A 27,732-nucleotide genomic window follows, 5' to 3' on the forward strand; every position below is an offset into this window, starting at 1 on the left:
ATATAACCCCCCCTCCCCTATTGCCCCGTCGATTGTCACTTTTGAACAGAAATCTCCATTCTTATTTCTTTAAAAAAAAATATTATTATTTCGTTATCAATTCATTTTTCTTCAGCATGACCGAAACAAGTAACGAGAAGTTACCAATAAAGTTTGAAAACTCTGCTATTTGTTTCTTGGCAATGGAAGAAAATGTGCTTTAGAAATGCATTTATAGTGCATTTACTAGTGTTATATTAAAACCAACTGATAATTTATTATGGATACATAAAAAAGTCACATTTGGAGGAAGAAATTATCTTGTAAAGTATTGTTTGAGTATAGGAATAAAGTATAATAGAAGAACAGATTTGATTCCAAAGTATTAAGTTGGCAACATTGACAGCTCGGGAGCAACAGGACGCCCAGGCGAGCGGGGAATCCCGGCGGCCGCCGAACGAACCTTTCCTTGCCCCTCAACCCCCTGCGATGTTCGGTACCAATACATGCGAAATAGATCCAAGATTTTACACACCCCCACTTCACGGTACCAAGAGATGCCATTAAACACCACAGTTTTACACAGCCTTGAAGGTACCAGCTTTCACCAGCAGGTGGCAGAGTGTAACACAGCCACATAAACACTATTCCAACAAATATGAACTTTTTGGTACCTTCGAAATACTTCGCGTACAGGTCGCAAGGGCTCTCAGGAGTCTCGAAATGGCCTTTTCCTTATTGGGACCGGCAAAAAGTCCCAACAATTTTTTTGGTCCCATTAAGAAAGGTGTTTAAAGATACGCCGGTCCTAAGAAGAATATATCTGCGTACCCACACACATTCACGCACACACACGCACACGCACACCCCCGCCCACACACACAAATACACACACAAGGTGCAGAAAATGATTTCAACAATGCTTGGATTGAAAACAAATAATATTTCCTAATAAACATTACTTGGATTGACTGATTGACTTGTTTTATTTTGCTTCACTTCTCGTGACACTTTTGGCTAATTTGAGAAGATGGGGATGAGTGATGACATGATGAAATTGATGAATAGACACTCACAAACATCCATTCCCAAGCCGGGATTCGAACCCGGGACCCCTGGCGTCAAAGCGCGATGTACTAATCACTCCGCCACGAAAGCCGGCGAAATATTACTTGGAAAGCGCTTTTTTCAGTTTAACATCCAACCAACACAACAAATGATGTTACCAATGTAGCTTGCAGGGGTTCGTGTCAGAGTTGCCACTAGCGTCCATTGTTTAGAGAAGCGACTTTAAAACAGTAGCGTACGAGTCTTATCAAAACATTAGTGAAACGAATAATTACACTTAAGAAGTTTGAATGATAATGGTGTGTTATATACTCCCTCTGTCCCATAATTATTGTCCGGTGCACTTATGTTTGTTGTCCCATAATATTTGTCCGATAGGCAAACTGTGACATTGGTGTATACAGAAGAAGAAAATTAAACACGGGAATGAGTCATACAACGTTATTACTCAAGGATCAGTACAAATTTGCCGATCAAGTATCCAAAAGAACATAAATAAAAAGTCACCATTTTGGCATACCGGACTATAATTATGGGACAGAGGGAGTATTATTTTCAACCTGGGTGGTTGAACGGTTAGCGCTCTCGCCTTTTGGTGCTTGAGGCCTATGGTATCATTCCCGTTGGGAGATCAGAAATTTCGGTGTTGAACTAGCATGGTGAGAGCAATTACTTAGAAATGAGTGTAGTGGACTCCGATCTCGAAAGTTGGATAACAACTGCGATTCGATTTGATGCACTAACTACGCGGCACCCAACATATACCGCTTGGCATGTTATGAACCTCTTCAGGATTTTTAATAGAAAATATATGTTTCGCTGTATGTATTCAAAAATGTAATATTTTTTGTTTTCCAAAAAATAATGGGAGAAAAATACTGAAAAGTAATACCCCTTTTTTCTTCATAGAAATTTCTATCGACTCTGAATAACGTACTGCTCAAATATTATTTTAACCTTATTAGCTGCCAAATGTAAAGTTGGATACAATGGAAAAGTAATTCGCTAATCAATTTTATGTTGTCAATTTAAAACCCAAACAGAGACCGATATGTTTTAAGCATAGAATTTGCAATAAAAAGCAGTTTCCAAAGCCCTGTCATTGTATTTGAGAATTTAGAAAATAAGCAAGAGAACAGAAATGCTTGAAAACCACCATCCACTGGTTGACTGAGTTGGTGCTTTAAGTCCACTTTATGCACACTACGGCTAATCATGACTGGACCTAAAGTTTAAAGTGGGATCCGATCCACTATGTGCCTCCAGCGGGTACCATCCACTGAGCACCACAAATAGTCACAAACTAAAAGTATGGAAGCGAATTGTCCGAATTGTGAAAAAAATATTGTAAGTCGCATATAAACAGGCATTAAAAACGATGTACCTAGGTAGCAATAACTCTGCATTCCAAATCACAACAAAACAAGGACATGAGTTTAGTGTGTGTTATATATATTCATTCATCCACAACTCCGGTCTGAAATGTATTTGTTCCTGGATCTGTCCATCCAGCAATCGTCAGAACCTACAGAGAAGGGGGATGTCTCATCCCGAGGGAGTTTTCAGGAGCTAAGAAACTTGCCATCAAATTCTGGGACATGTCACATGAAAAAAGAGAAGAAAAGAAAAGAAAAAAATCAGATAGAAATGAATATTTACACATATTAACGGATCCCTCTTTCATAGCTCGCCTCAAAAACAAAACTGAGAGCTGTAAATCGAACATAAAAATATCAAAGCAGGACAAACGCATCACAAGTGCGTTTTGTGCAAACATGTGTTCAAGCAGGACCAAAACTTGGTGCAGTTCTTAGAATGTTCGCTTTGTGATTAGCAATGGCCTACATTTCGTGTGTTATTCCTCTGATGATAGTTTGTAAATCATCTAGTGTCAGGTTGCCCCGAATACATGTCCATTTGCCCCGACCATGTTAGGCAAACGGACACTGGAACACCATGTGATTGATGGGACTATTTTGAGACAGGCGTTCCTTATTATGTGTATTATGCTCATGGTCGTATTTAAGGGGGGTGTTCAACGGGTCCAACCCCACCCCCCTTTGGTTCAGTAAAATTACCAGATTACCTGTTCTATCCGCTATGAGCAGTGACTTGCTTTTAAAACTTTCTTCGGACTTACAGTATTTTGTTCTAAATTAGAGGCGTATATGAGACATATGGATGGGAAAGAAATTAATTCCACACACCAGATGGGTTTGCAATCCAAATGTCTGCAATTTCCTGATAGTTTCGAACTTTCTCTGGAAAATACTCAAAACACACCTGCCATTTTGCAAATTCGATACAGTTACATGTAATTTCTGCCTGAAGCAGCTGTTTGTGAACTTATAGCGCGAATATTACCATTTCATTATAAGTTCTCGATATGGTTCGCTACCATTCAAGAATTAAGTATGCCTAAGGTTCAAACTTTTTGATAATTTGAAATTTTCCAACCGTATGATAATCCCGAAAGTTGATAAATAATTTCCCAAAGTCTAGATCGGAATAGGAAACTTTTTTCCGATTTTTCCTTATTGGAGATTATAACTGCAACTGGGTTAGCTTCAGCTATTAGTGCATCTACTCTCTCTGGGTTGGGTCGATTTGGATTTAGAAAAAAATGTTAGTGAAGGATATGATGGTGCTGATGTAATGGGTGGTAGCATTAAGGGGGTGAGATAGATAATATCAGAGAAATGTCTAAAAGCAATTTTTGTACATTGTTCAGCACATATTTTAACCCTGGCTGTTGCCCATTTCTGTGGAATTTCTGCAATATTGAGACTGTCAAATCAGTTATAATTTTCCCCTCGAGTCTTCTCAAAGAAGAACCCCCCGTGGAGGAGTGGTTAGCTCATAGCGATACGATGCCAATGGTTCCGGGTTCGAAACCCGCCTAGGCTTGGACGTTTGTGGGTGTCCATTTATCAATTTCATCATGTCATCACTCATCCATATCTTCGCAAATTAGCCAAAAGTGGCACAAATAGCGAAGTAAAATAAAGCAAATAAATGAATCAATCTCCTCAAAGGAATTTGGTTTTAGAAATTGCAGTGCAAGAAAGCCAGCGAAATACTGTAACGTTCTCAAGTTGTTTGACACAAGATGGACAGAAAAGTATCAGTGCTAAGTATAGGGTGACTTGTGAAATTGTACTCACTAATAGTAGAAGCTTTACTGTTGTTCATTTTTGGACCATTTTGTAGTAGAAATGAACACAAGTTTGTCTGAATACAGACAACATATTGAAAAATTGCAACAAATTATTCCTATATGAAATGCCTATTCTTCATTCATTTTAATAGTGTGTTAACACACAGAACCCGAAAAGTGGCAATTGACACATATACTTTGACTCCAATAAGACATTAACGTGTATAAACTTCAAATGAATCCCTTTTTAGTGTGTAAAAATACACACAGCAATGCATAAAAGGTTACTTTTATCAGATTCTGTTCCATGTGATGCACTAAAATGCATCAGTTGGGAAGATCAGACAATATCATTTCAAAGATAAAAAAATTACACATTCAGCTGTGTGAACTGATGCATTAAAAGTGTAAGTTCTGTGTGAAAATGTTGGATGGCCTGGTTGATATTTTTTTACATTTTCAAAGCTGAATGAAGAATGTGGCAAACAGTAATTGAAAAGACATATCCAGGGTCTGCATTGTAGGCAGTAGAAAATTGTGACAAGTTCTTTTACTCAAATATGCACAAATTGTTGGTGATCTTGGCTACACTGCCAGTTTCATCTTCAACATCCGAGAGGATTTGTTCAACATTATAGAGGTTGAAATAATGCCCTCCCAATTCAACGGGATATTCTCGACTAAAATGTCCTGCACTGTTAAGTGTACATACAAATATTAAAATAACACCGATGATGTTATTTTCAATTTTGTCAGATTAATTCTAATATTATTCTTTTTAAAAGTGAAACTGGGAATAGCTTTTTCGAAAGAATTTTCTGCTCACTTTATGTAGAGATGTTAGAAGTTCGTAGATAAACTTAATTTAATATATTGGTGGCCTTTCATGTGGTGGCAGATTGGATTTTGATAGCCAGATCATACCCAGAGATGGTATACGTTCCGGATTTTCAGGAACAATCCCGGAATGGTATCATTTATCCAGGTGTTCCGAATAATTTCTTCGGGATGCACAAATGTCCTGAAATCGGGTGGGAAAGAAGAAATTATTAAGACCCTACTTTCCTGAACTTTATTTATATTTAAATGCGTGGACGTAATTTTAAAATGCTCATTTTACAATACAGTCTAACTCTACATTGAACTGCTCCCTCTCCATAATACAAGAGTTGTTGAATTAGAAGACGGTACTGCAAACATCTTTGACTTCAGCATGGCGCCACCGTCTTGTAGCAGTGCTGAATTTCAGTAACGATTGCATAATAACCTGTTTACTATAAAGAGTCTGTGCTCGGATGCCTATCTGTTCAGTCTGCAGTTTTCAAATAAAGTTCCCACGCAATGCGGGATGTAATTGATTGATTTATTTGGTGTTTTAAGTCCACTTTATGCACAGAAAGGTTAATCGGGATTGGACCTACAGTTAAAAGTGGGATCCGAACCACTATGTGCCTCCAACAATGTGGGATGTAAATGACAATTATGTTGTATACATACATACAACTTTATCGGGTTCAGCTCCTTCCTCCCGCTCCCTAACAAGCTACCGGTCAGTAGTGTCCCGGTTTTTTCACTAATGAAATATAGGAACCCTGATTGTACCAAAAGTTGAACCCCCTTCCTTTAGTGAACTATATTACGCCCATGACTATGTTAATTGAATGTCCATACCTTGTTTGAAAAGCAAAATATTGATTTTTCAATAAAACGTTTCAGAGTTATTTCTAAAAATTTGCTTAGGGTGTCAGTTTGTCCAATCCTTAGCCAACGAAATCAGAAAAAAAATATAGATGGGCCATTAGCGGTTGCTGCCTGTTCGCACATTTAAATAAATATGCAATGCAATTAATTTTTATTATATTTATACTGAACGTCATTTCTTTAAAACATTAAAAATTCACGGGCGACACACCTTCCATTTACTTCCTTACGTCAGCGTTTCTATCTGATTCGAATGAGATCCACATTAGTAAAATTTCAAAATGAACAACTCCGTGGCGCTGTTTTTAACGGCGACTAGAGAAAGCAGAGAGGCAGGCTCTTATGGCTTGGATCAGTGGGCTTTCGGACTCGCTCGCTTCGCACGGATTATTGAGATATAGTACCAAAAGGCATGCGCCGACTTCCCTCTTCGTCATGTAGTGTTGCAATCTTTCCATTCCTTGCCGTGTGACGGATTCGAGACCAAGCCATATATAATTGAAAATTGAGTGTTTTTTTACGTAAATTTCGATTATGGGGGAGCAAAAGGTAATTGTGCACCTACACTACGCTTCATTACGCAGAGAAAAACTTCCCTTTCTTGATGTATGTTGGTACATAAGGACATGGACAGTTGGTTAGTAAGACACTCATTGTTTTCAGTCACTCACTCACTGTTGTTTCTTCAGTTGTTTCTTCGGAGCGTGATCTTGCAAAGCACGGAACTGCATTAGCAATGATTTTGTTACTCGAAGCTCGTGTGTTTTTGGTGCAACAAGTCTTTTGACATGGACGTGAATATACGGAAGAAGTGTGAAATAAGTTTATGCGTTACGAGCTAAGGTTCTGTCCCAGGGCTGGTCCCTGGAGACACAATTGGGGGCGTTAAAACCTTAGTCGTACCGGATTTCGCCCTCTCTATTTGAGAGTAGGACCCGTTGACCAATGGGCGACGAGTCAGAGGTAGAGCAGTTAAATTAAAGAAACACAAATTGAATAGTTAAGTGACTGAGTTTTATTTGGCAAGCCCTCCAATAGATTATTAAGAGGGAGAAGTTAGGGGTTAGCACCATAAAGTGGCAGATACTTACCTCAGGATCGACTGGACGCTGGAACGCTCGGCTGGGCACTGGTCCCGCTGGCTGGCCTGTCTGGGCGGCCCTGTAGAAGATTCTTCCCGTCCGGCACTGTCGCGCTCTCGCTACCCGATCTCGTTGGCTTCTCCTCGTGAGGCAGGTTGTTAACCCAATTTATAGTGCTCTCTGGAGTTGGGAAATGCTTAGGATCGGTTTTCTGGGTATGGCCGGTAACGTATGGAAAGGTTTCGTGATGCAGAACCACCACATCGTAATGCAATGCGGCGGTTGATCGATAAATTTCGCAGAACGGGATCAGTGAAGAATTCGTCGAAATCAGGCAGGTCACGAGTTCCAACAGAGGTCAAATTACAGGATATTTAGATTAGAATAGAGCAAAACCCAAAGAAGGCAATTAGGAAATTGTCACAGCAAGTGAGTGTGTCGTGCAGCAGCGCAAGAACCGAACTGAAAAAGCACTTTATCGAAATATCCTGTAATTTGTCCTCTGTAGGAACTCGTGACCTGCCTGATTTAGGCGCATTCTTCGCTTATCCCGTTCTAACGAATTTATCGATCAACCATCGCACTGCATTACGATGTGGTGGATCTGTATCAGGAAACCTTTCTATAAACTTATTTCTTCGGTTTATTCACCTCCATGTCGAAAGACTTGTTGCACCAAAAACACACGAGCTTCGAGTAACAAAATCATTGCTAATGTAGTTCCGCGCTTTGCAAGAACACGCTCCGAAGAAACAGCTGAAGAAATAACAATGAATGACTGACAACAATAAGTGTCTTACTAACCAACTGTCCATGTCCTTATGTACCAACAAACATCAAGAAAGGGGAGTTTTTCTCTGCGTAATGAAGCGTAGTGTAGGTGCACAATTACCTTTTGCTCACCCAGAAAAGAATTTTGCAATAAATCCGTCGCTGATTGACAGGTTTCTGAATGACAATATTTTTTAGGAAATATTTATCTTAATATAGGAAGGAGTGTACCCAGTATCTCTTCACCTCACGCTGTTCCGAGCATAGCATAGAAATCCGAACGAGGAAAGGGCGGGAATGGAACGGGAGGGGGAAAGCTGATACAACTCACAAATTGATGCATTGCTACAATGAGCTAACTGCCTTTTCTTAATATAAAGAAAGAAATATTGTATTTGACCACAAGTTCCGAGTGGATCAAGAACAAAGAAACACTTCTGAAGAAACATAAGTTTCATGTTCGTCAACGACAGAAAAAGAGCAGAGAAAGATTATTGTTTCAATCTGTTTTTTGAGAGTGGAATCAACAGGTTGCAAATAGCACAGAGCTTTGATGTGCTCATTCGTGGCGTGTAGTGACGAGCGTATTCAACGATGCAAGACAAAATGCGATGAGTGGAATCCATTGATACAAGTGGTGGAAAAATGCTTGAAAATGCCATCCGTTTGAATTAGACTCATTCATAATGTCGTAGGAATTGGCGTTGTTCAGACGTGGTCACTTTCACTTGTATTTGGAAGTTCAACGAAAATTTTAAATAATCAGAGTTTAATCTTGAATTCGTTATTCAGTGCGTATGAGGATGTCACTGATTTGAGATAATTTTTGCAAAGAACTTGATGCATTTGAGTAGGGTTTCAAGGATCCTCGTGACAATGTCTTAATTGAATAAGTACATTAAAAATGGTAATTAACTGAAGTGCACGCTGAAATGTATATGGCATCAAACTTGGGTTTCTGATGGGACAAATTTTTATTGAATAAATACAATATACATTATTAAAACCCAGTAATTTAGGGGTGGGAAAGAATAAGTAGTTGTAACAACGCTTCTTCTGGACGCGAGGCTGAGGTGCACACCCATAGACTCAGACCACCAGTCGCCACTAGTATGGACAACAATTTTATCAAGTCATCTGAGTGTTTAACGTTCCAAATTGAACAACTTGTAAACTCGTGATGACGAAACGACTGTTAAGTTGAATTTATCCATGAAGCGAATGTGAAATCTATGCACTAGTGTTGCACTTTGCAGATAAGGGAAAATGGCAGAAATCAAATAATACATTCTGCAATCTAATTTAATGAAATTGAGTAAATCACTTAATGAGTTTCATGTCGGCCGCGCAGGGGCGGCTTAGGGACGGAAATAATCGCACAAGCTTGTCTTTCCAGTCTCCAATGGTACTTAGGCACGTCTTCACTTCCCGATCGACATCCAAGCGGAAACTACCATAAGATATGTTTACGTTCTCAGCTCGTGAAGGCAGCAAGAGGAGTCTAGCACAATCCTTAAAAACGCATCCTTAAAAATGGCGACTGCACAAACATGATCTATTTATTCATAAGTTTGGATGCTAATAAGAACTGTTGAAGGAAAGGAAAAATAGCAGTGAATGTAAGTATTTAACAAATTGTATTTCATGTTGATATAGCCTATCACTTTACGGATACACTAGTACAAAGTTGTATTACCCGCATATTACGAAAGGGGTTGGTTGCATCTCAATCCCTTTTTGTATGGCTTTGAAATTTATTCCTCAGTAAGAACTAATTAAATAAATTACATAAACTTCACAACAATATTCAAAATGCGAATGTGTAATGCTTACATTAAGCTTATTTATATTACATTACAGTTACAGTGACAACTCTTTGGCCATAAAATACTAATTGTGAGATTTACTTCGAAAGCAATGAAGCAGTTTTTACAATTCCTAATTTAAATATCATTACAACACTACCGATTTATTTCCTGCAGTGTTATCCACAGCACAGTTTATATGTGTATTACAGCAAGCAAGCGTATGTTTAGTTTTTGTACTGAACATATGTTCAGTTTAAGGTAGTATCCGTTTGCTTCTGTGAAGATAATAAAGGGTCAGGGGGAAAAAAACCAGTTTAAGTCAATTTTCTGTTGTAAGTGAGGTAGCGGTGTTATTTCCTGCCATGTTGATGCTGGGCTGGACTTCATGACAGCTTTCTTTCGTTTCATACATTTGACACTTCCATTGGTCGAATCATATGTTTTTACGTCTCTATTACATGTCCAGTACCGTTTGAAATTACAAGTTATTTAAGTCATTATAAGTTTAAAAAATCATTTTATGGAGTTTGACGAATATTGACTTACCTGTTTTCCCCCTAAATTTAGACACTTGAACTATTTATAAAAATCAATAAAATATGTAAATACTTCATTCATTGTTCCCATCAGCCATTTATGTAGTTGTAATGGTTGAATGTTAAAAAAGAGAGCTAACATGATCTAAACAGCCAAATACCTATCACCATCTTCTATTTCTTCTTCTTCTTCCTACTTCTACTTCAGCTGTCAGGTATGCTCCACAATTCTGACTGGCAGTACTATGGTCTCAAGGATGGATTTAAAGACGGTTTCTAATCCTGAAGTAAGAATGGAAGCTGAAAGTCGATCGGAAAGTGAAGACCATTCTAAAACCCGTGTAAGACTGGCTTTTCTTGTGTTGTGTTTGTTACTTCAAGTTGCAGTACAACTTGCGCTGATAGCACTAGTGATTTCCTCATTCGCTTATCCAGAGGTTATAAAATCATTATCCAGAGATTGCTCTTGTTCAGGTGTTTAATATCTGCATATTGCGACACTGTCGTCTCTACGTTTCACATTCTGGTGGTGCGTGAATTAACCTGGCCGCCTGTACGATATTGCTGAAAACACACTTAAACTATCACCTTGGAGACAGACCGTGGTTGACATATACAGCGTGTCAATGCCCAAAATAGCACATCGTATAGAGTGCATTAAGACAAACAACTTTTCCTAATAACAGTTTTGCTTGACACCACGTTTCTACTCTATGAACCCTCGAAAAAGGGGAATTTTACCCTGAATTTATGAAAGTGCGCTGCCTAAGGTCATGGCTGCTACTGATGGATTAACTTTGCAAATACTATAAATAAAATATATACATGAGCAATCTCTAAATAATCAGTTCACCTCGTAATTGATATCACAGAATAAGTCACAGAATGTAGTAATCTTTTGTTTGTGTGAAATGTCACCAAAAATCTACTTGTTTCGATTATACAGAGGTGTGCCTTTTCTTGAAGGGTCTGGTCTCGTCTTGGTCTTGTCTCGGTAACATCCCTAAATGTCATGCTTACTAATGTAGAGCCTTCTTTTCACAGTAATATACATCAGTGGTGTATTTAGGATATTATTTCGAGACGGCCATTTAAGAGAAAAGTTTTCGTACCTTAAAGCCTGGTTGTCTCGAACGTAGGCACCATCGCCTCACGATCTCACCACTTAGGTCTAGGTGTTCCTTCGTGAACGTCACCCCATCAATTTAATCTAACCGTCGTTCATCCACATCGTTGCGACGTAAAAAAATATCAACACAAATAATGTCGCCATGCATCGTATTTATGCCTTAGGAGTATTGACATCCAAAATATAAGTAAAATCCATTCGTAATTGACAATTTCTGTGCTTCAAAAAATATCTAGTCAAGAAGTTGTGCACACAATAAATATTTTTAGTGGCGAAATGATTTTATAAGCTCTCAAACTCCATTTATTCCTTTCAAATATGCCAGTTTTGTTAAGACATAACTTTTAAGAAAAAAATTAAAATATTTAATGATGATTAAGATTCATGTTCACATACTGTAGGTGCTGATATGTTCCTTCGCGGTATTTTATTTAGATGCAGTAGTCATTTACCACTGCAGAATATCAACAGCGAAGTACTTGCACTCTCTATTGCTATCACATATAAAATAACTAGTTCTTCTGAAGCTATCAACCGAGTGGCAGATTCCTTTCTCAGTATAACAAACGCTGGAGTCTGGAAATATTTGTCAAGACAAAACACTTGACCATGTAGACAAGTCCTCACGAAAAGGATTATATGCACTCAGCTTCCTCCTCCCCCAGTGCTCTTTTGACAAGTAAACAAGCAGATAGTTTCCGTCTATTTTTCAGTTATCCTTGAAATTTTGCTTTGGGTAATTTCACGAAAAACTTTTCATCTTAAGATCCAAAGAAAGAACATAGCTGGAAAGAGAGTTGCTAAATTTAGCTCTTCTCTCACGTTACAAATATTAAAGTTAGCAATTTAAGTATCATAAACAGGGACGGCGCTACAGGGGGACTAAGGAGGCTGAGGTCCCTTAAAAGAGACCTCAGCACACTTAAAGAGACCTCAGACCCCTTAAAAAGACCTAAGCCCCCTTGTAACCCCAAGATTTTTATAGTACGGTAGAAGCATGTCGACTGAAAATAGAAAACTAGACATTTTCTTTCGTAATATTTTCTATTATAAAGCTTCTATTGGGGTAAGGCCATTACAATGTTCAAGTACATGTTCTACTTTAGTAAGCGAGCCTCCCCGATGGCGCAATGGTAATAAGGGATCCCAGGTTCGACACCCGACGAAAGCACATAGTGGCTCGAATCCCACTTTAAACTATAGGTCCAGTCCCAATTAGCCTTACTGTGCATAAAGTGTAGTTAAAACACCAAATCAAGAAAACCTACTTTAATAAGATAGCAAGAATACTTGATTACGGTGTGTTCTAAAATCGTAAGGGGGAGGGGCACCTGCACATCTGACTAGATCAACAACGCCTACTGATCATTTTACACTAAGTAATTGGCCAATCATGAGTTGCCAAACTTGCTACTTGATATGATAGTCTGATGCCTGCCTGGAAGGTGGACGTATTCAATGCATATAAGATTCTATTGGTTGTTGGAGGTTCAAATAGTAGCGAGGAATATACATGCGTATACAGTTATTATTAGCTACTATAAATCGAATCATTATTTTTAGGAATAGGTCTTACAAGTGTGATTATTTTTTTAAGTAGGAGAACATTCAACATCTAAAGAAGTGTCAAGTTCTATTTCTGTTTTCTCAATCGAGTACCGGCAATGGTATGAGTGTTATCAATGCCCTGTTCCATAATATATCCTTATCATTGCAAATATGCGAGACTGAGAGACACGTAGGTAAGGAATCAAGGAGTAGACAAACTACCTATTTCCTAAATGCTGAGACTGTGTAGCTACATCCGGTAGTCTAGATATAAGACTACTACCTTGAAATCAAGTTGTCCCGTGTTCGATCCTCGATTAAGGCAAAGTTCATTAAGTAGACCGGAATCCACTATAAGCACTAGGTCTCGTCTAGGTCTAGTCTCTGTACATGTAGTGGACGTTAATGCAAAGCCAACCAATTAAAACGGTGGAAAATTGAGCACACTTGTGTAATTTTATTGCTCGTAGGCCCAGGCCTACATGTATATTAATTATCATTTGTGAGGCTAGAAAATCGTTTCTGCAATACCGTCATAGTAACCCATTTCGATTCCAGCATGTGGAAGCAATAGAACTACGTGCGAACAGGATATTAAAGTTCCAGTTCCTAATTACCTAATTTCTAAATTAAGGGAAATGTTTACTAAGGACAGTGATGTGTTAATTGGAGTTCACAGTTTAAATTCAGAAAGTGACAGTTTGTCTGAAGTACGAAAAGCTGGTCTTGGACAGTTTAGAGTCCGCTAAGAACCGAAAGCAAATTCAAAATAATGACCCTTTATCACATGCTTGCAATGGTAGAAACATTCAAAATTGCCTTTCATGAACTTTCAAGCTTTGTGTTATTGCAATATACATTCACCATCAATAGCTGGATGTAGAAGAACATTTACTAGATTACTACAAATCAAATGTTGCCTTCGTAATAGGATTGGTAACGAGAGGTTGAATGTTCTATATATTCTCCCCATTGAGAGAAAACTTGCAAAATCTTTTGATTTAAACAAGGTTGTCGACCATGGTGCAAGTGCTCATAAAACAGAGGTATCTTATTGTAGTCTTTTGCTGTGGTTCCTTTTCTCATTTCAGCAAAGATGTATTGAGACTCTTTACATAGAAGAGGAACTGAGCAACAAAGAAATAAGAAGTGATTTTTATGATTTCTCAATTGTAACAGTTATTTAGAAAAATATTTCTGGACTCTTTTTGAGGGGTCTGGAAAATTTTCCATTCCTTCCTTCTAAAAGTGAGGCCCCAAATTACACCGATGTTAGTTAGCCCCGACAACTTGAAACGGAAATATGTAACCCCTTCCTCCCCCCCCCCACACACACACACTTATATCAGGCTGGAACAGTCAGTGGTCATGATGTAGGATAATTGTAACAGTAGCTTTTGAAAACGTTACTTGTATTGCAAAAAGTAACTCTGTTACAGCTACTTCATTTTAAAAGTAACTAGTTACAGTGGCAATTCCTTAAAAAGGTAACCGTTACTTGTAACTGAGTTACTTCTGACTAGATACTTCCAAACACTGAACATGCACAACTATACTATTTATATATCATTTTCAAGTGATGGAGGGTAGGTTAAATTCTTTTGAAGTATAGGTAGCATCCCCAAGGGATAAACATTTTCAACCAGAAGGGTTCTAAGTCAGGTTATAGGTGCCCTCTTATCTCCTGCTCCCCCGCTCTACACGTATCACAAAGATACATACACACGCACACAGTGAGAGATTTACAAAGATATGGTGTAAACTCCTAGTCAACAATTATGCCATTTTGGTTCATTGTATATTCCCCTCAGCCGGCCCCCGTGGCGGAATAGTTAGCACATCGCGCTACGACGCCAAGGGTATGGGCATGGATGTTTGTGAGTGACCATTCATGAAATTCGCAAATTAGTCAAAAATGGCACAAAAAGCAAAGTAAAATAAAGCAAATCAATAACAATATCAATATGTTCACCTCAAATTCAACCTCGAATTATTTTCAAGAAAAACTTTGGAGCAGTTGAAATTAGATGGACTTCTCCGGAAACGTATTACAAAGCCAATGAGGGAGGAAGATTATGTTTACAATGATTCACCTATAGATCTGCATATGCTTACGAAACATATAAGTTGATAATACATGAAGTACAAAACAGTTGAGGCATAAGTTCCAACTATATTTTAAATTTTGGGGTGTAAGCATTAGCGGCTTCTACCTATTCGCACTTTCGCACGTGCACACCCAAATAAATCTGTAATGTAAATCATTATTATTATACTTATTTACTGAACTCTATCTATTTCGAAACATGAAGTGTTCTCATGGTGGAGAAGCCTGCGATCAGTAATATCAACCCGCGTTGACCAGGCCGCGATCGAGGCTGGAACACAATGGTAGTTTCGCTTCCTATGTCGCTGTTGCAGCAGTCGCGTAGAGGACGCTGATTTGATGTTTTGGTTTGAGCGCCGTGTGAGGTGAGGTTGCAACATTTATGAAGGCCGTGAACGCAGCGATCTGTGTGCTAGTAAATGTGGTGTTGCAAACCCATTCCATTGGAGATCGTGTGACGGAGTCGATGAAACCCATACATCATCGCAAATTGAGAGATTTTCTTTTTATGAAAGGGAAATTTCGATGGTATATTGTCCCGAGCATAACAGGGGAAGAAAAGGAGGAGAGGGCAACTGAAACCAAAACGGGTGTTTTAAGCATGCCTTTGCTTCGTGCATCTTGGTCAAAATAAACTGCCACTGTGGTGCAGTAGTCGAATTATCAACCCGCAAGGAGGGAGCGTGCATCAAATAGTCAGCTGGTTTACATTGTGTGGCTGTTACTGCGTTACAAAATTATTTAACGCTGTCAAAAGGTCATTCCTGTTTTAGTGCAAAGTGTTTGATTTCATGATGAATAGGGAAACTGTACATAGCGAAAGCAGACTTAATATGTAACGTTATTGAATTTACAAAGCCTGTAGCAACTACAGTAACATATGGATACGGCGGAAGAGAAGGAACATTCTGAAGTGCGATTACGAAGCAGGGCAGTGTGAACTTAGTGAGTACTATTATTTGCTTTAACATTTGTTATTATCTTCATTTCGCTTGATTTGCTTGGTTTGATCAGTCTGTCATTAGAAATACACAACAGCTTCTGGACGATACACTGAAGTGCAAACCCATAGAGCCAGACCACGAGCCGCTACTGGGTGTAAGAGGTGACCTTCCACGTAAAACACCCAATTGTCAACCTCACTTCCACGTAGTACACCCTGGACTGCATTTTACAGACAAACGAGGCTCTGGCGACTGGCCCTATGGCCAGTATAATTCTGTGTGTTGTCCTGTTTATGTCCTTATGTGTGCTAAGTGCCCGTTTACAGCCTCAGCTTTTAACGAAAGTAAGAATATTTTAAGATTTTTAGTTATGCAACGATAGAGTTGTTATTTGTAAGAATAATGGGCTGGACCCCGTATAATGAGACGGGTGCAAAATAAGTGCTGAGACACCCAAAATTTTAAAATCAAATTCAAATTTTATATTTTATTCTATCTACAGAAATGAGGGCAATCATGCCTGGATTACATATGGAAAGCACTGATGATCCTGATACTGTAAATTACGTAAAATGTTGTTGGAAATATAACTTTTTAAATGCAATGTGTTTATATGCCACTATGTTTCGTTTCTTAGCAATAGCAAATTTTAAAAGAAAATATGTTATAAAACTTACATGGAATCCGCAGAAAATTGTCTTGCACATCTTGTTGATAGTGTGTCTTTTGACGATTATATACAATGCAATACAGAAAATGACGTGTAGAAGCAAGAAAGCCAGTCCCACAGACTCGACTAGAGTCCGTTCCTTGTCGTAGGTTTGATTGGTAGGTGGTGTCAAGGAGTCATTGCCGATATGGGCTATTGGTTCTGGAGTTTCAACTGGGAATACAAGAAGAAATAAACAATTATTTAATAATTCTGAACTTTAAGTAAGACCATCAAGATATAAATGCACTTTGTAATATTTTAGCATAAAAAAATCTGAAGTTGAAAATAAGAGGTACTTTAAATGTCTAATCACAGCGTAATGATAGTGTTTTGGATCACATTTACATTTACATTACCTGAGATTTTGCAGTCTTCTTGATAGCATGTGACCTAAATTTCTTCCGTCTTTACAATAAGTTAACTCACATCAAATATATACATTGGCCGCTGACTTGACGAATCATCTGCAGGAAGATTCAGATGACACCCGACATGAAAAGACTGGCAGTCATTGCCCTAAAACAGCTATTACAGTTTTTATATCGAGCCATTCCACTATCTAGTCAAAATTCAGAGGACTTCAACTCAACACTATTATTATTATTATAATTATTATTATTATTGGTATTGTGCAGCGTAGAGAGTCTTAAAGGTCTACATTCCCCGTTTAAAAATCAATTTTAAATTCATACTATACCCTGTCCCAGCTAACTGTAAAGCAGGACCACGCATATTCGGCAGACGAGGAGGAGGAAAATCGAGTGGTGAAAGCGCAGCGTTGCCATCCGTACGGTCCAGACTTAGTCCGTACGCTAAATGCACGGCTTGTCAAAATTTGCTCTTGCAGTTTTATCCCTAATATATCCCTCAGAAATTCTTAAACCAATCGTACGGAAGTGGAGACAAAATTACGGTCCGTTTGTCATGTGCGTTCGGTATTATCCTTTTCAAAAGTTTGCAACGGGAGGAAATCGGGTAACTCCCGTCGCCCATTACACAATCCTGTTTCTCTCACTGTTCATTGGTGGAGCCGTCTCGCGTTACTACTTTCGCAGAGACTTGTTCTCGTTCGCCTGGTCTGCAGTTAGCTGGTACGGAGTATAGAACATTGCTGCTAAACGAATGTCTGTATTTGCGAAAAGTAATGCTCATTTTTTATTACCAATACGTAAGTTTTTAAAGATTCCATTCTATGATTAAATTGAAAGCAGTATTTTCACTTCATTATTACAAATAGTTATGACCTTAAACTAATTAAAATTTGAGAAGTACTACTACATTTGTGTCTTGGTTCTTTAAGGTAGTTTTTTTCCACTTTCACTTTCGGCTAATCGCAACAATGAGAATGAGTGGTGATTAGATGGAATTGATAAGGGAACGCTCACAAATAATACCCAAGCTGAGGCCAGGATTTGGACCCTAGAACAATAGTGGTTTGTCCGAAAGCCTACCACTTAACACGCCACTACTACTTTTAATAATATTTAAGGTAAAGCAACGAAAATAAGTGAAGGAAAATATTAAAGCCATTTCTCTACTTTCAAAAATTATATTGCCTTTATGCAACATTGGCCTCTCCTGTGGTATTTGATCCTCAATATCCTCACCTGTTGTTCAAAGTCAACAACTTTACCTTGCAAGATTGAAAAAGTCAACCATTGTTAGTCGAGCTACAAAACAGATAGAACGTTTATGTTGAGCTTCCATGGTGGATTGTTGTTAGAGCAACCCTTAAGGTAGGACAGTTGGCGGACGAAATTTTCAAGATTCTCCCAGATGGTGTGAATTTTCAAAAGGTATTTCAAATACTGTCCATGCCTCGTGTGACCTAAGTTAAAAGCTTACAAACGACGATGTACAGGCCACTTTCGCACAACTGAGTTAAAGGGTCACATAGCAATAAAAGAAAAGCGCCTAATGGAGAGTTACAAAGATAATGGGCACAGGCGATTTCTGCACAGAGAAGAAAATATGTTTACTGTTGAGGAGGGTTTCAACTTCCAAAATGACAGGGTCTAAGTTCATGAGAACTAGTGTCAAGGTTCTAAGAGTCAAGAGGGTCTACCATCCTGTTTCAATGATGGCGTACGTATGTGGGGGATGAGTTATGGCAAGCACCAATGAGCTCCACTTCTGTGAGAAAGGGTGGAAACATGCGAGTCTATCAGGAGGCAATGGTCAACAATCTGAGGAACACTATGATCCATGGTCAGGAGTGGAGCTTCCAGCAGGATTCTGCACCAGCTCATAAGGCTCGAACAACCCAGCAGTGGCTCGAGACGAATGTGCTCGACTTAATATCCACCCAGATTAGCCATTTGGCATCAAGACTTCAACCCAAAGTGTGATCTGTTCTTCAAGACTTGGCTTGTAAAAAGAGACACTCCAGTATTGACAGTCTGAAACTCTCTCTCGTGAAGGCAGAGGCAAATTTCCCACTCGATACAGTGCGTAATGTAATTGATAAATGGCCCCAAGACCTAGGAAATGTGTGTGAACTGGGCCATATTTAATAATGTTTATACTCCACTTCGGGAATCTCTGAAGCAAGGCCGCGCATAAAGATGGAGAAGGGAAGAAAGCGAGTGAGCACAGCGAAGCAGTACACGTTGCTGCAGAGGCTGGTAAATATAATCACTTTCCTCCACCACACAATCCTGTTTCCTCGCGCTTGTTCGTTGGTGGAGCCTTCTCGCGCAGAGACTTTCCTTCGTTCGCTCGCTCCGAAGAATATCGGGACAGACTGTAGTGCTTTGCGTAGACAAATTATTCGTGTAACAGGCATGTTAAAGCATTTTCTGTTATTTCATTCAAAACCTTTGGCAGAAGTTATGGTGTATGTAATATACGTATATGTGGTAAAGTTCTCGCCTGTGCACTGCATTGTACCCAAAAGATTCATAGGGAGTGTGGAGGCAGGGGAGTCTAACTCATTCTTAATCTTGGCTGATGTGTGGTCAGATGCACGCTCTAGGCGACTTCAGCCGTCACATCACCTCAGAGGCTGTGTGAACAGCAGAGCAGCTTATTCAGGGACATTAACGGTAAAATTCTCACTTTAGTTGAAGGCCCTAGTTGCTTGCGCTTTAAAGTGAAGGTGCTAGGAGACATCTACTGGAGACACTTTCCAATGTAGCCCTTATCTAACAAAATAACCTATTAAAGTCATGAGAGCTTGCATCTGAAGCAGAGGCATGTTTGTTTTTTCTATTACACTCGCACAAGACTCCTCAAACCACACATTTTTATTGCCACACATTTTGACTTCAGGTTAAATAATGGCAACTAACAACTCAGTGACTGTCTTTGAGAGGAGGGCCACTGGGCGAATATTTTCTGCGGTCGACCTGTTCACTTCCTAACGCTCCCGACTACAAAAGAAGAACTAGGTAAATGCATACTCTTTTAACCAAATATGCATTTTATAGATATTTAAGTTGTATACTAAATGTGACTGACCATACAAAATATTATCGTCCCCATAAGCTTCCTGAGGCGCCTCTTCTGCGATGTCAATCATTAGAACAGCGAGGGGTTGGTCGAATTGTACCGTCAGAAACAACTGAATGCAAGGCTGTCTCATACTGATAGGAATCTCATTGTAAATACAGAATGAATACTTGTTTTGTGATTTTATTCATAATTACATCACGATATTATACCATTTCAATTTACACTTACAAGTTAGTGGAAAATATAAAATGTAATCAGTAATGGAATATCAGGAGATCAGCATACCTGAATAACTTGAAATGCAGGCAAAATGATAATACGGGCTGACTACAAGAAACGATTACGCCCTTTAGTACATCTTACTCCTCCTCATGAAAAATTATTTTACGCCACTGACTACCAAAGGTTTATCCAGAATTTGCAGTCTAGAGGAATGTAAGAAAGTTTTAAAAGAGAGGCATGACTGTAAATTTAGCGACATAATCTATATAAACATAATCTATGCTTTTTTGAAAACTTTTAGGGAAAGATGTTGGGAAACGTTGAGATGTTTTTGGAAAGTTTTGGCGGTGTGTATCTATGCATATTGTTGCATATTTTAGTATCCAAGTAAGTATGTGCTTTATCAGCAACTATTTCAGTATTTGTTCAATACAAAATATTCTAGAAAGAAAACTTTACGATTTGTGACTGTCCCGACTCAGTCATTTCCCAACTTGTCCAAAGTAAAAGTATTACTTGTTGAATTTGAAAACAGGTCAAGACTTCAAACAGTGCGAAGAGCAATTCTTTGTTCTCTGCTCCCTTTTCCAATGATGCTGCGTGTGCAACTCCAGACCTTAACATGGAATTTATTGAATTAATTCGGGACTCAGTATTGAAACAGAAATATGAGGTGGGTGTCCTTGCATATTTATCATATCTCTGAAAGCAGTATTCTCCAATAAGCTATTTTTCTGGAATGTTAGGGATATTTGGCAGCACTTACTTCCTTGTTTTATCAGCTGTCCGACGACGTATTATAATGTTCACAAAAAAATTAAAAATCTGGAATAAAGTTCAATAACAACGGGACAGGTAGAGTGCGACTATGAAGTGAAAATTGAAAGAACATTTAAACGAAAGAAAGTTTGTATGTAATAATGGATTTAGTTCAGAAATCTTTCTCAAAATGTTCTCCTCTATGTTGATTGATTGAATGATTTGTTGTTTTAAGTCCACTTTATGCACAGTAAGGCTAATCGGGATTGGACCTACAGTTTAAAGTGGGATCCGAACCACTTGTGCCTCCACCGGGTATCGAACCCGGGACCCCTTGATTACAAGGCAACAACGCTACCACTGCGCCATCGGGGAGGCCGTCCTCTATGTCGAATACACGCCCAAACCAGCTTCCTTACTTCTGTTTTAGTTACTCTTGAAGTAAAAGAGCGTCGCATTTGTTCATTAGCATCATGATTCTTTGTTTGAGAGTTTCCACGGAAACCACTGGTGTTGCGTAAACTAAGGCCTTCATGTGCCCTCACACATCAAAATTGAATGGAAACAAGATGGGACACCTTGCACGCCATGGAATTGACCCTACCCTGCCGATCAAACTCCTTTTGATAGCTTTATTGTTCATAAAACATTGTCAACGTGTTGGCATGACATACAGATTAAAACAAGTTGAATTCGATCACCACTTTTTTCTTATTTTAATTTTGAACCTGGAAATCGGGAGTTTTTCAACAAAGTCAATAAATGTGGAATATCTCGAAAATGGACCCCCTTGGTATAAGGCACTTGAGGTTAAAATTTGTTGCAAATTCGCTGTACTATCATACCTTCAAAGGAATACGTCGGGTTTGAGGTAACCCTAAAAACGGCACCAATTCGGATTTATTGAAGTGGGAAAAAGTACGAAAATTATGTTTACAAGGAAATAGTGGCACATTGGCCAGCCATATGACCGCGGCGATGGGCGTTCGACAAAGAAATGCGACATGCTCTATTTAAAAAAGAACATGACAGATGTGTGAAGTTGATGTGCAAGGGATGCACCAAAGGAAGCGAATGGGTTTGTTGAAGTCATGGTGGTAGGGAAGGGTTTAGCGAGATGTGTTATCCACGGAAAGTGATATGTGGAGACTGACAACCAAGAAGAAAGCGAATATCAGTAGTGTACATCGCCATTACGTAGAAAAACAAAGATGGTGGTGGTGCTGCGCTAGGTTGCAAATGTTTCAACATGTTTACTGTGTGCAGAGTGGAGGTGCTGAGGGAACCACATCACGGACGATTTTTCAAACTGTCTGCCATTAACTTCCACACAGAGATAACAACGCCGAATGAACGATTGTCTAGTGAGAGCAAACAACCCCGCGGTGTCTCCTATCGTCGCGGCGGTGACATTAATGTGTGCAACGAGATCCTCGACTGACACGACAGGTGTTTTGTATACGAGGCGTTTCATCTCTCCCCATTGAAAGAATTCCAGGGGAGTGATGTCCGGTGATCTTGCTGGCCACGGCACAGGCCCACCCCTATTGGCTTTGTACCAATTACAGCTAACCTATTTCACTTGAAGTTACTGTTATGAGTTTACAAGTTTGTAGTGACATATTTTACAACTAGCTAAAAAAAATTACATCATGTATCAGCCAAAAGACAGATATTGGCCAATCACAGTGGACACATATTGCACACTGATTAAGATACAATTTTAACCCTAGCTAACTGGGGAGAGCGGAGGGGGGGGGGGGCGGGCTTCGCAGGCCCACCACCTCTATTTTTTAGATTTTTCAACTGTTTGAAAGAAATAAATTATATTGTTTCCTGGGATGTTCCCAATATTTCTTTATTACTTTTGTTCATAAAAACATAAATGTAATGTAATTAGGAGGCAAAATGCACCTGGTGGGCATATCAGGCGCTATTTTTGAATGTGTCTCATTCGAGACACTCATGCCAGTGACAGTGTATAATTGGTTGGTAATGATGGTAATTATTATATTTAATAAGGAAATACACTTCTGGAAACTAAATAGCATTAATAAAAATTATTATGGATTTTGTGAGTTTAAGTGAATGATAAAATAAGCTTACGTGACACACATGCAATAATTGGTTATTATTTTTTATTAATGATATTATTTTTTGTAGTTATTATTATTAATAAATAACTGCTTATGTAATCAGCAAATAAAGCAGTGATTCAAAAATATAATGGTTTATTGAATTTTAGTGATAAAAGAAGTGTGGGCTTGTGAGTCGCCACCCTGTATGTAAGTTTCTCGTACGGCACGGGTAAGCTAAGGGTTAAAACTGAACGTGTAGTCCTGATGAGTACATTGGACCATGAAATGGGACTTAAAACAAGCTTTTACATATTTGTGTCGCAATTTAAATATTGATGTCATAAAATATGAAACAAATGTTAATAATTGATGTTTCGGGACAATTAAAAATCTTTACTGTTCACAACACGTATGCAGAAGTATACGTATTACGTGAATGTGTGTATATATCCTGTATAACGGAGCTTTCAGATGGAAGCGACACGTGGCTCTTGGAAACGAACCCTTAGAATTAAATGCAATCTTTCGAACCGAAGCAACATAAGCTGCAAGTGTTTCTTGTCAATTGCTCTGTACAGTTTTCTCAGGGAACTTTCAGACCGAAGCAACAAGTGACATGTGCCACTTGGAAGCAGACCCTCAGTAATCCATTCAACCTTTTGAACCGAAGTGCGACATCGAGCTAAACATGTCACTTGCATGTTGATCGGACTACACTGTTTTCTCAATGGAGTGCATTGTGCCGCTTCGGTCTGTTATTCTTCCATGTACGGTGATTGCTTTGCTTTATACTGAAGGAGACTGTGTCGCTTGTCTGTGACTTCTGTCTGAAAGCTCCTTCAGTGGCACACATTGTGTCGCCTCGGTCTTGTTTGTGCATGTGTGGTGAATGCTTGCTTATAGCCTGAAGGGGCCCATGTCGCTTGTCACTTCAATGTTACACCTCCACTGTAATATGTTACTTTGGTCTAAATGTTCTACTTAACAAGATTGTTAGTTACTTCATCAGAGATTAAGATTTAATTAGACTGTAAATTACAGAAAACAAATTGCAAGTACTGTCGGAAAAAATCGGGCATTTTGATAGAAGGTTCCTTTGATAATCATGAATGGGCCTCTGGAGTGGCATAAAGTTACGCTGTTGCCTTGTAATAAGAAGAGGTCTGAGGTTCAATCCTCAGTTTAGGCAGAATGCTTCAGATCTCATTTCAAAGTGTAGCTCAAACCCAGATTTCTTATATATATATATATATATATATATATATATATATATATATTGCAATTTGCGGCCAGACTTATTTTCTTCTGCTTCAGTTTTAGTGCCAGTGTTTTTCAACCGCCGTTTTGCAAAAGATCCGTTGCACCCAGGAGTTTAATTTAAATATAATTTTATTTTTGACAGCAAGTCTATACATAATTGAACTATAATTATACGATAGTTTATATATTAATATTAATTAAGGGTGCATATTTATTTCCAAATAAACTTTGAAGATCAGAAATGTATTTATGAGTGAAACTGTTGGGATCAGAGCATTGACTTGTAAGAAATACATTTACTGGGCTGTGGTTTCACAAAGGTTGAGAACAACTGCAACAAACAGCCAACATACATCACTAGTTGCTCCGTGCCCAGGTTTAGCGGCCATTTAACCAAATTATACATGATGTACTAGAAAGCCAGAATAAAAATATAGTATTTTACTGAACACAAAATTGAATGTAAAGAGATTTGATACTAGATTTTCAAAATGTATAGTAGTATTTTTTTTGCTTCATGTACGTGTTCCTATAACAAATTCAAACATTGAAAATCATATCAAACTATTAGGTTCCATTAAAAACACATACAGAACTACTCTAGTTATGTAAATAGGTTTATACTACATCGATATATTTAATAAGCCTACCGAAATATGAAGATAACATTCAGAAAGAACCGCCCATTAAAAAAAAACAGCTTTCTTGAAAACACTCTTTATATATAGCTACGAATTTCATATTGTAAATTGAATTTTATATTTAGAAATGAGTGTCTATTTTACAATAGGGATACAAACGAAAACGAACATGAAAAATACTGCTAACTCATGTATTTTCATTGATTTGGGAAAAAATCCGAAAAAAGCCCAACCAAAGAAGCCGCTGAAAAAAAATCCGTTTTTTTTTCTTTCAAAAAAGCCTTTTTTTCGACTACTTCCAACTCCAGCCACCACACAGGCGGACAGGGAAAATTTACGGCCCAATCAAATGGTCATGCACTATCCCACACCACACATTAACCGCAAACCTGTGCTGATGGTGTGCCACGAGAATTGCATGTGGATTTCCAAATACTAAACGTGACTGTTTTTACTATTGAACACACCCGTTTTGGTCTACAACACCCTGTTTCAAAAATTCGGGATAGTTTCCATCTGATACAAAAACCATTGGCAAAATACCACACGTGGGCCAAAGTCCTGAGGTGAAAGATCTTGAACCTTTTGGAGTTTGAAAGGGTACATCCACTCTTCGGACAGGACGCGCCACACATTAACATGGGAGGTGTTGTGGGTACTGGCTATAGCGCGCGTACTGGTGTCAGGACGATCCCTGACAGCATTTAACACCGCATCCACAAACTGATCTGTGCACATACTTCGTGGTCTTCCAATTTCTCGACGGGGTGGTAGCACTGATCCTGTTTCCCGAAGTCGAGAAAGAAGGTGTGCGACGGCAGCCTCCTATTTGGAAAACGTTCCGCATACAGACGCCGTGCTGCATGGCTATTACTTCCTGTCTCGCCATAAATGAGAAAATGAGATGCATGTCTGCCAACTCCTCTGTTGTGTATGCAGCGAATACTATTGCTGGATATCTGCCAACCAGTAGACGACGAACACTAGTGCACTATACACGATGGGCCGTGCCTCTCGATAACACCTAGCAGTGCATATTGCGAGGTTTGCCCAATTGGTCAAGTTCAAGTCCTTCCTCTTGTACGTATTCAACTGCAAATGTGTGATTTATTTATTTCGCAAAGATCCTTAACATAACATAATGTTCCAATAATAAAGGATCATATTAAAATCATTTATAATAAAGAATACATATACATTTTAAAAATTACAGAAAATAGAGAATAGAAAAGGCAGTAGGTACGTTATACAAAGTTACAGAATAAAATACAAGCACAATGTAGTACAATCTCAACAGAGTATCGCTAAATACTTTCAAATACAAACATATAATACATAGCACAATAGTCGATGAACACTAAGATTAAATACACAAATTGTGCAAATATCAAATCCATATGAGAGTAAATGAAGCATGACTTTGAATACACAGTATCGATAAAAATAATATAATACAAATACAGCTTCACAATATTATGAAAGGAAGCGCGAAGTCTACTTTAATTTTCTTTTGAACAAGTTTGTTATAATTTGTGCATAGTCTGATAACAACTGAAGATTTAAGTGTATTATTTTTCGATTTATAAATAAAATAAAGAAGCAGACACCTAAAATTTATTGGCTTAACATTAAGTTTAAAATATTGCAACACTTCAGGCGAATCTATTAAGTAATTCATAATCTTATAAAGTGTAAAATATTGAGTTAGTAATATTTTAGATTTCAAAGGTAGCACCTCAAAATCTACAAGTGAAAAATTATAAGAAATTTTATTTAATACTGCTGAACGATTAAACTTTTTAAAATACAAATATCGTAAAAATTTAAACTGAATTCGTTCAATATTATCTGAATGTACCTGATAAAATGGATCCCAAATTTCACTTAAGTGAAAATTAAAATCTGCGTATTCTTCAAATCTTTAGTTGACCTAATTATAAATCCAAGACGTTTATATGAATCCAAACATATATAAGAATAATGATGTTTATAGTTTAAATTCTTATCCAATATTAATCCTAAATCATTGATTACATCTACGCGTGTAAGTACACTTCCATTAAGAATATAATTGGGAAGTACGGCTTTTGTTTTATTTGTAAACGTTATTGTTGAACATTTACTAATGTTAAAATATAATTTATTCTGAACGCTTCATTGATAACAAGCATCTATATCTTTTTGTAATAAGATGGCATCTTCTGGAAGTATGATGCCTTTAAAAATCTTTAAATCATCTGCATACAATAAGCAGAGTGAAAACTTTATAACAGATGGAAGATCATTTATATATAAAGCAAAAAGAAGGGGACCGAGGTTTGATCCCTGAGGAACACCCGAATGTGCTGTATATAATGTCGATGTAGCATAGTTATGAACCACTTTGTATTTCCTGTTTTTTCAGACAGGATGTAATTATTTTTAATAAAGCATCAGATAAGCCAAAATAAGAAAGTTTATTTAATAATAAAGTATGATCAATCTTATCAAATGCCTTAATAAAATCAGTATATATAATGTCTACCTGAATGTTTTCAATAAAAGAATCCGAAATGTATTGAGTGAAATACATTAAATTAGTTAATGTGGATTTTTGGATAAAAACCATGTTGAGCAACAGAGATATAAGGCTGAGCATGAAAAAAAAATACTATACAGGATCTGTTCGAATATCTTTGCTGCGGTTGAGATTAATGCAATAGGTCTATAATTTTCAAAATTATTAATGTTTCCTTTTTTAAAAGCCGGCGTAATTTTACTAATTTTCCATTGATTTT

At 38.0% G+C, this 27,732-nt stretch overlaps 1 protein-coding gene across 1 annotated transcript in view; it reads right to left on the reverse strand.

Annotated features, from left to right (window-relative positions):
* Positions 1 to 27,732, reverse strand: part of LOC145982677 (uncharacterized) — a 93,677-nt gene that overhangs the window by 37,570 nt on the left and 28,375 nt on the right. Inside the window, exon 2 of the mRNA XM_083116047.1 lies at positions 16,508 to 16,713. Coding sequence (XP_082972173.1) covers positions 16,508 to 16,713 — 206 coding nt within the window. The remainder of the gene's footprint in view (positions 1 to 16,507; positions 16,714 to 27,732) is intronic.

This window comes from Lepisma saccharinum, unplaced genomic scaffold, assembly GCF_977018435.1.
Source record: "Lepisma saccharinum unplaced genomic scaffold, izLepSacc3.1 HAP1_SCAFFOLD_311, whole genome shotgun sequence".
In the NCBI taxonomy this organism is placed as follows: Eukaryota; Metazoa; Arthropoda; class Insecta; order Zygentoma; family Lepismatidae; genus Lepisma; species Lepisma saccharinum.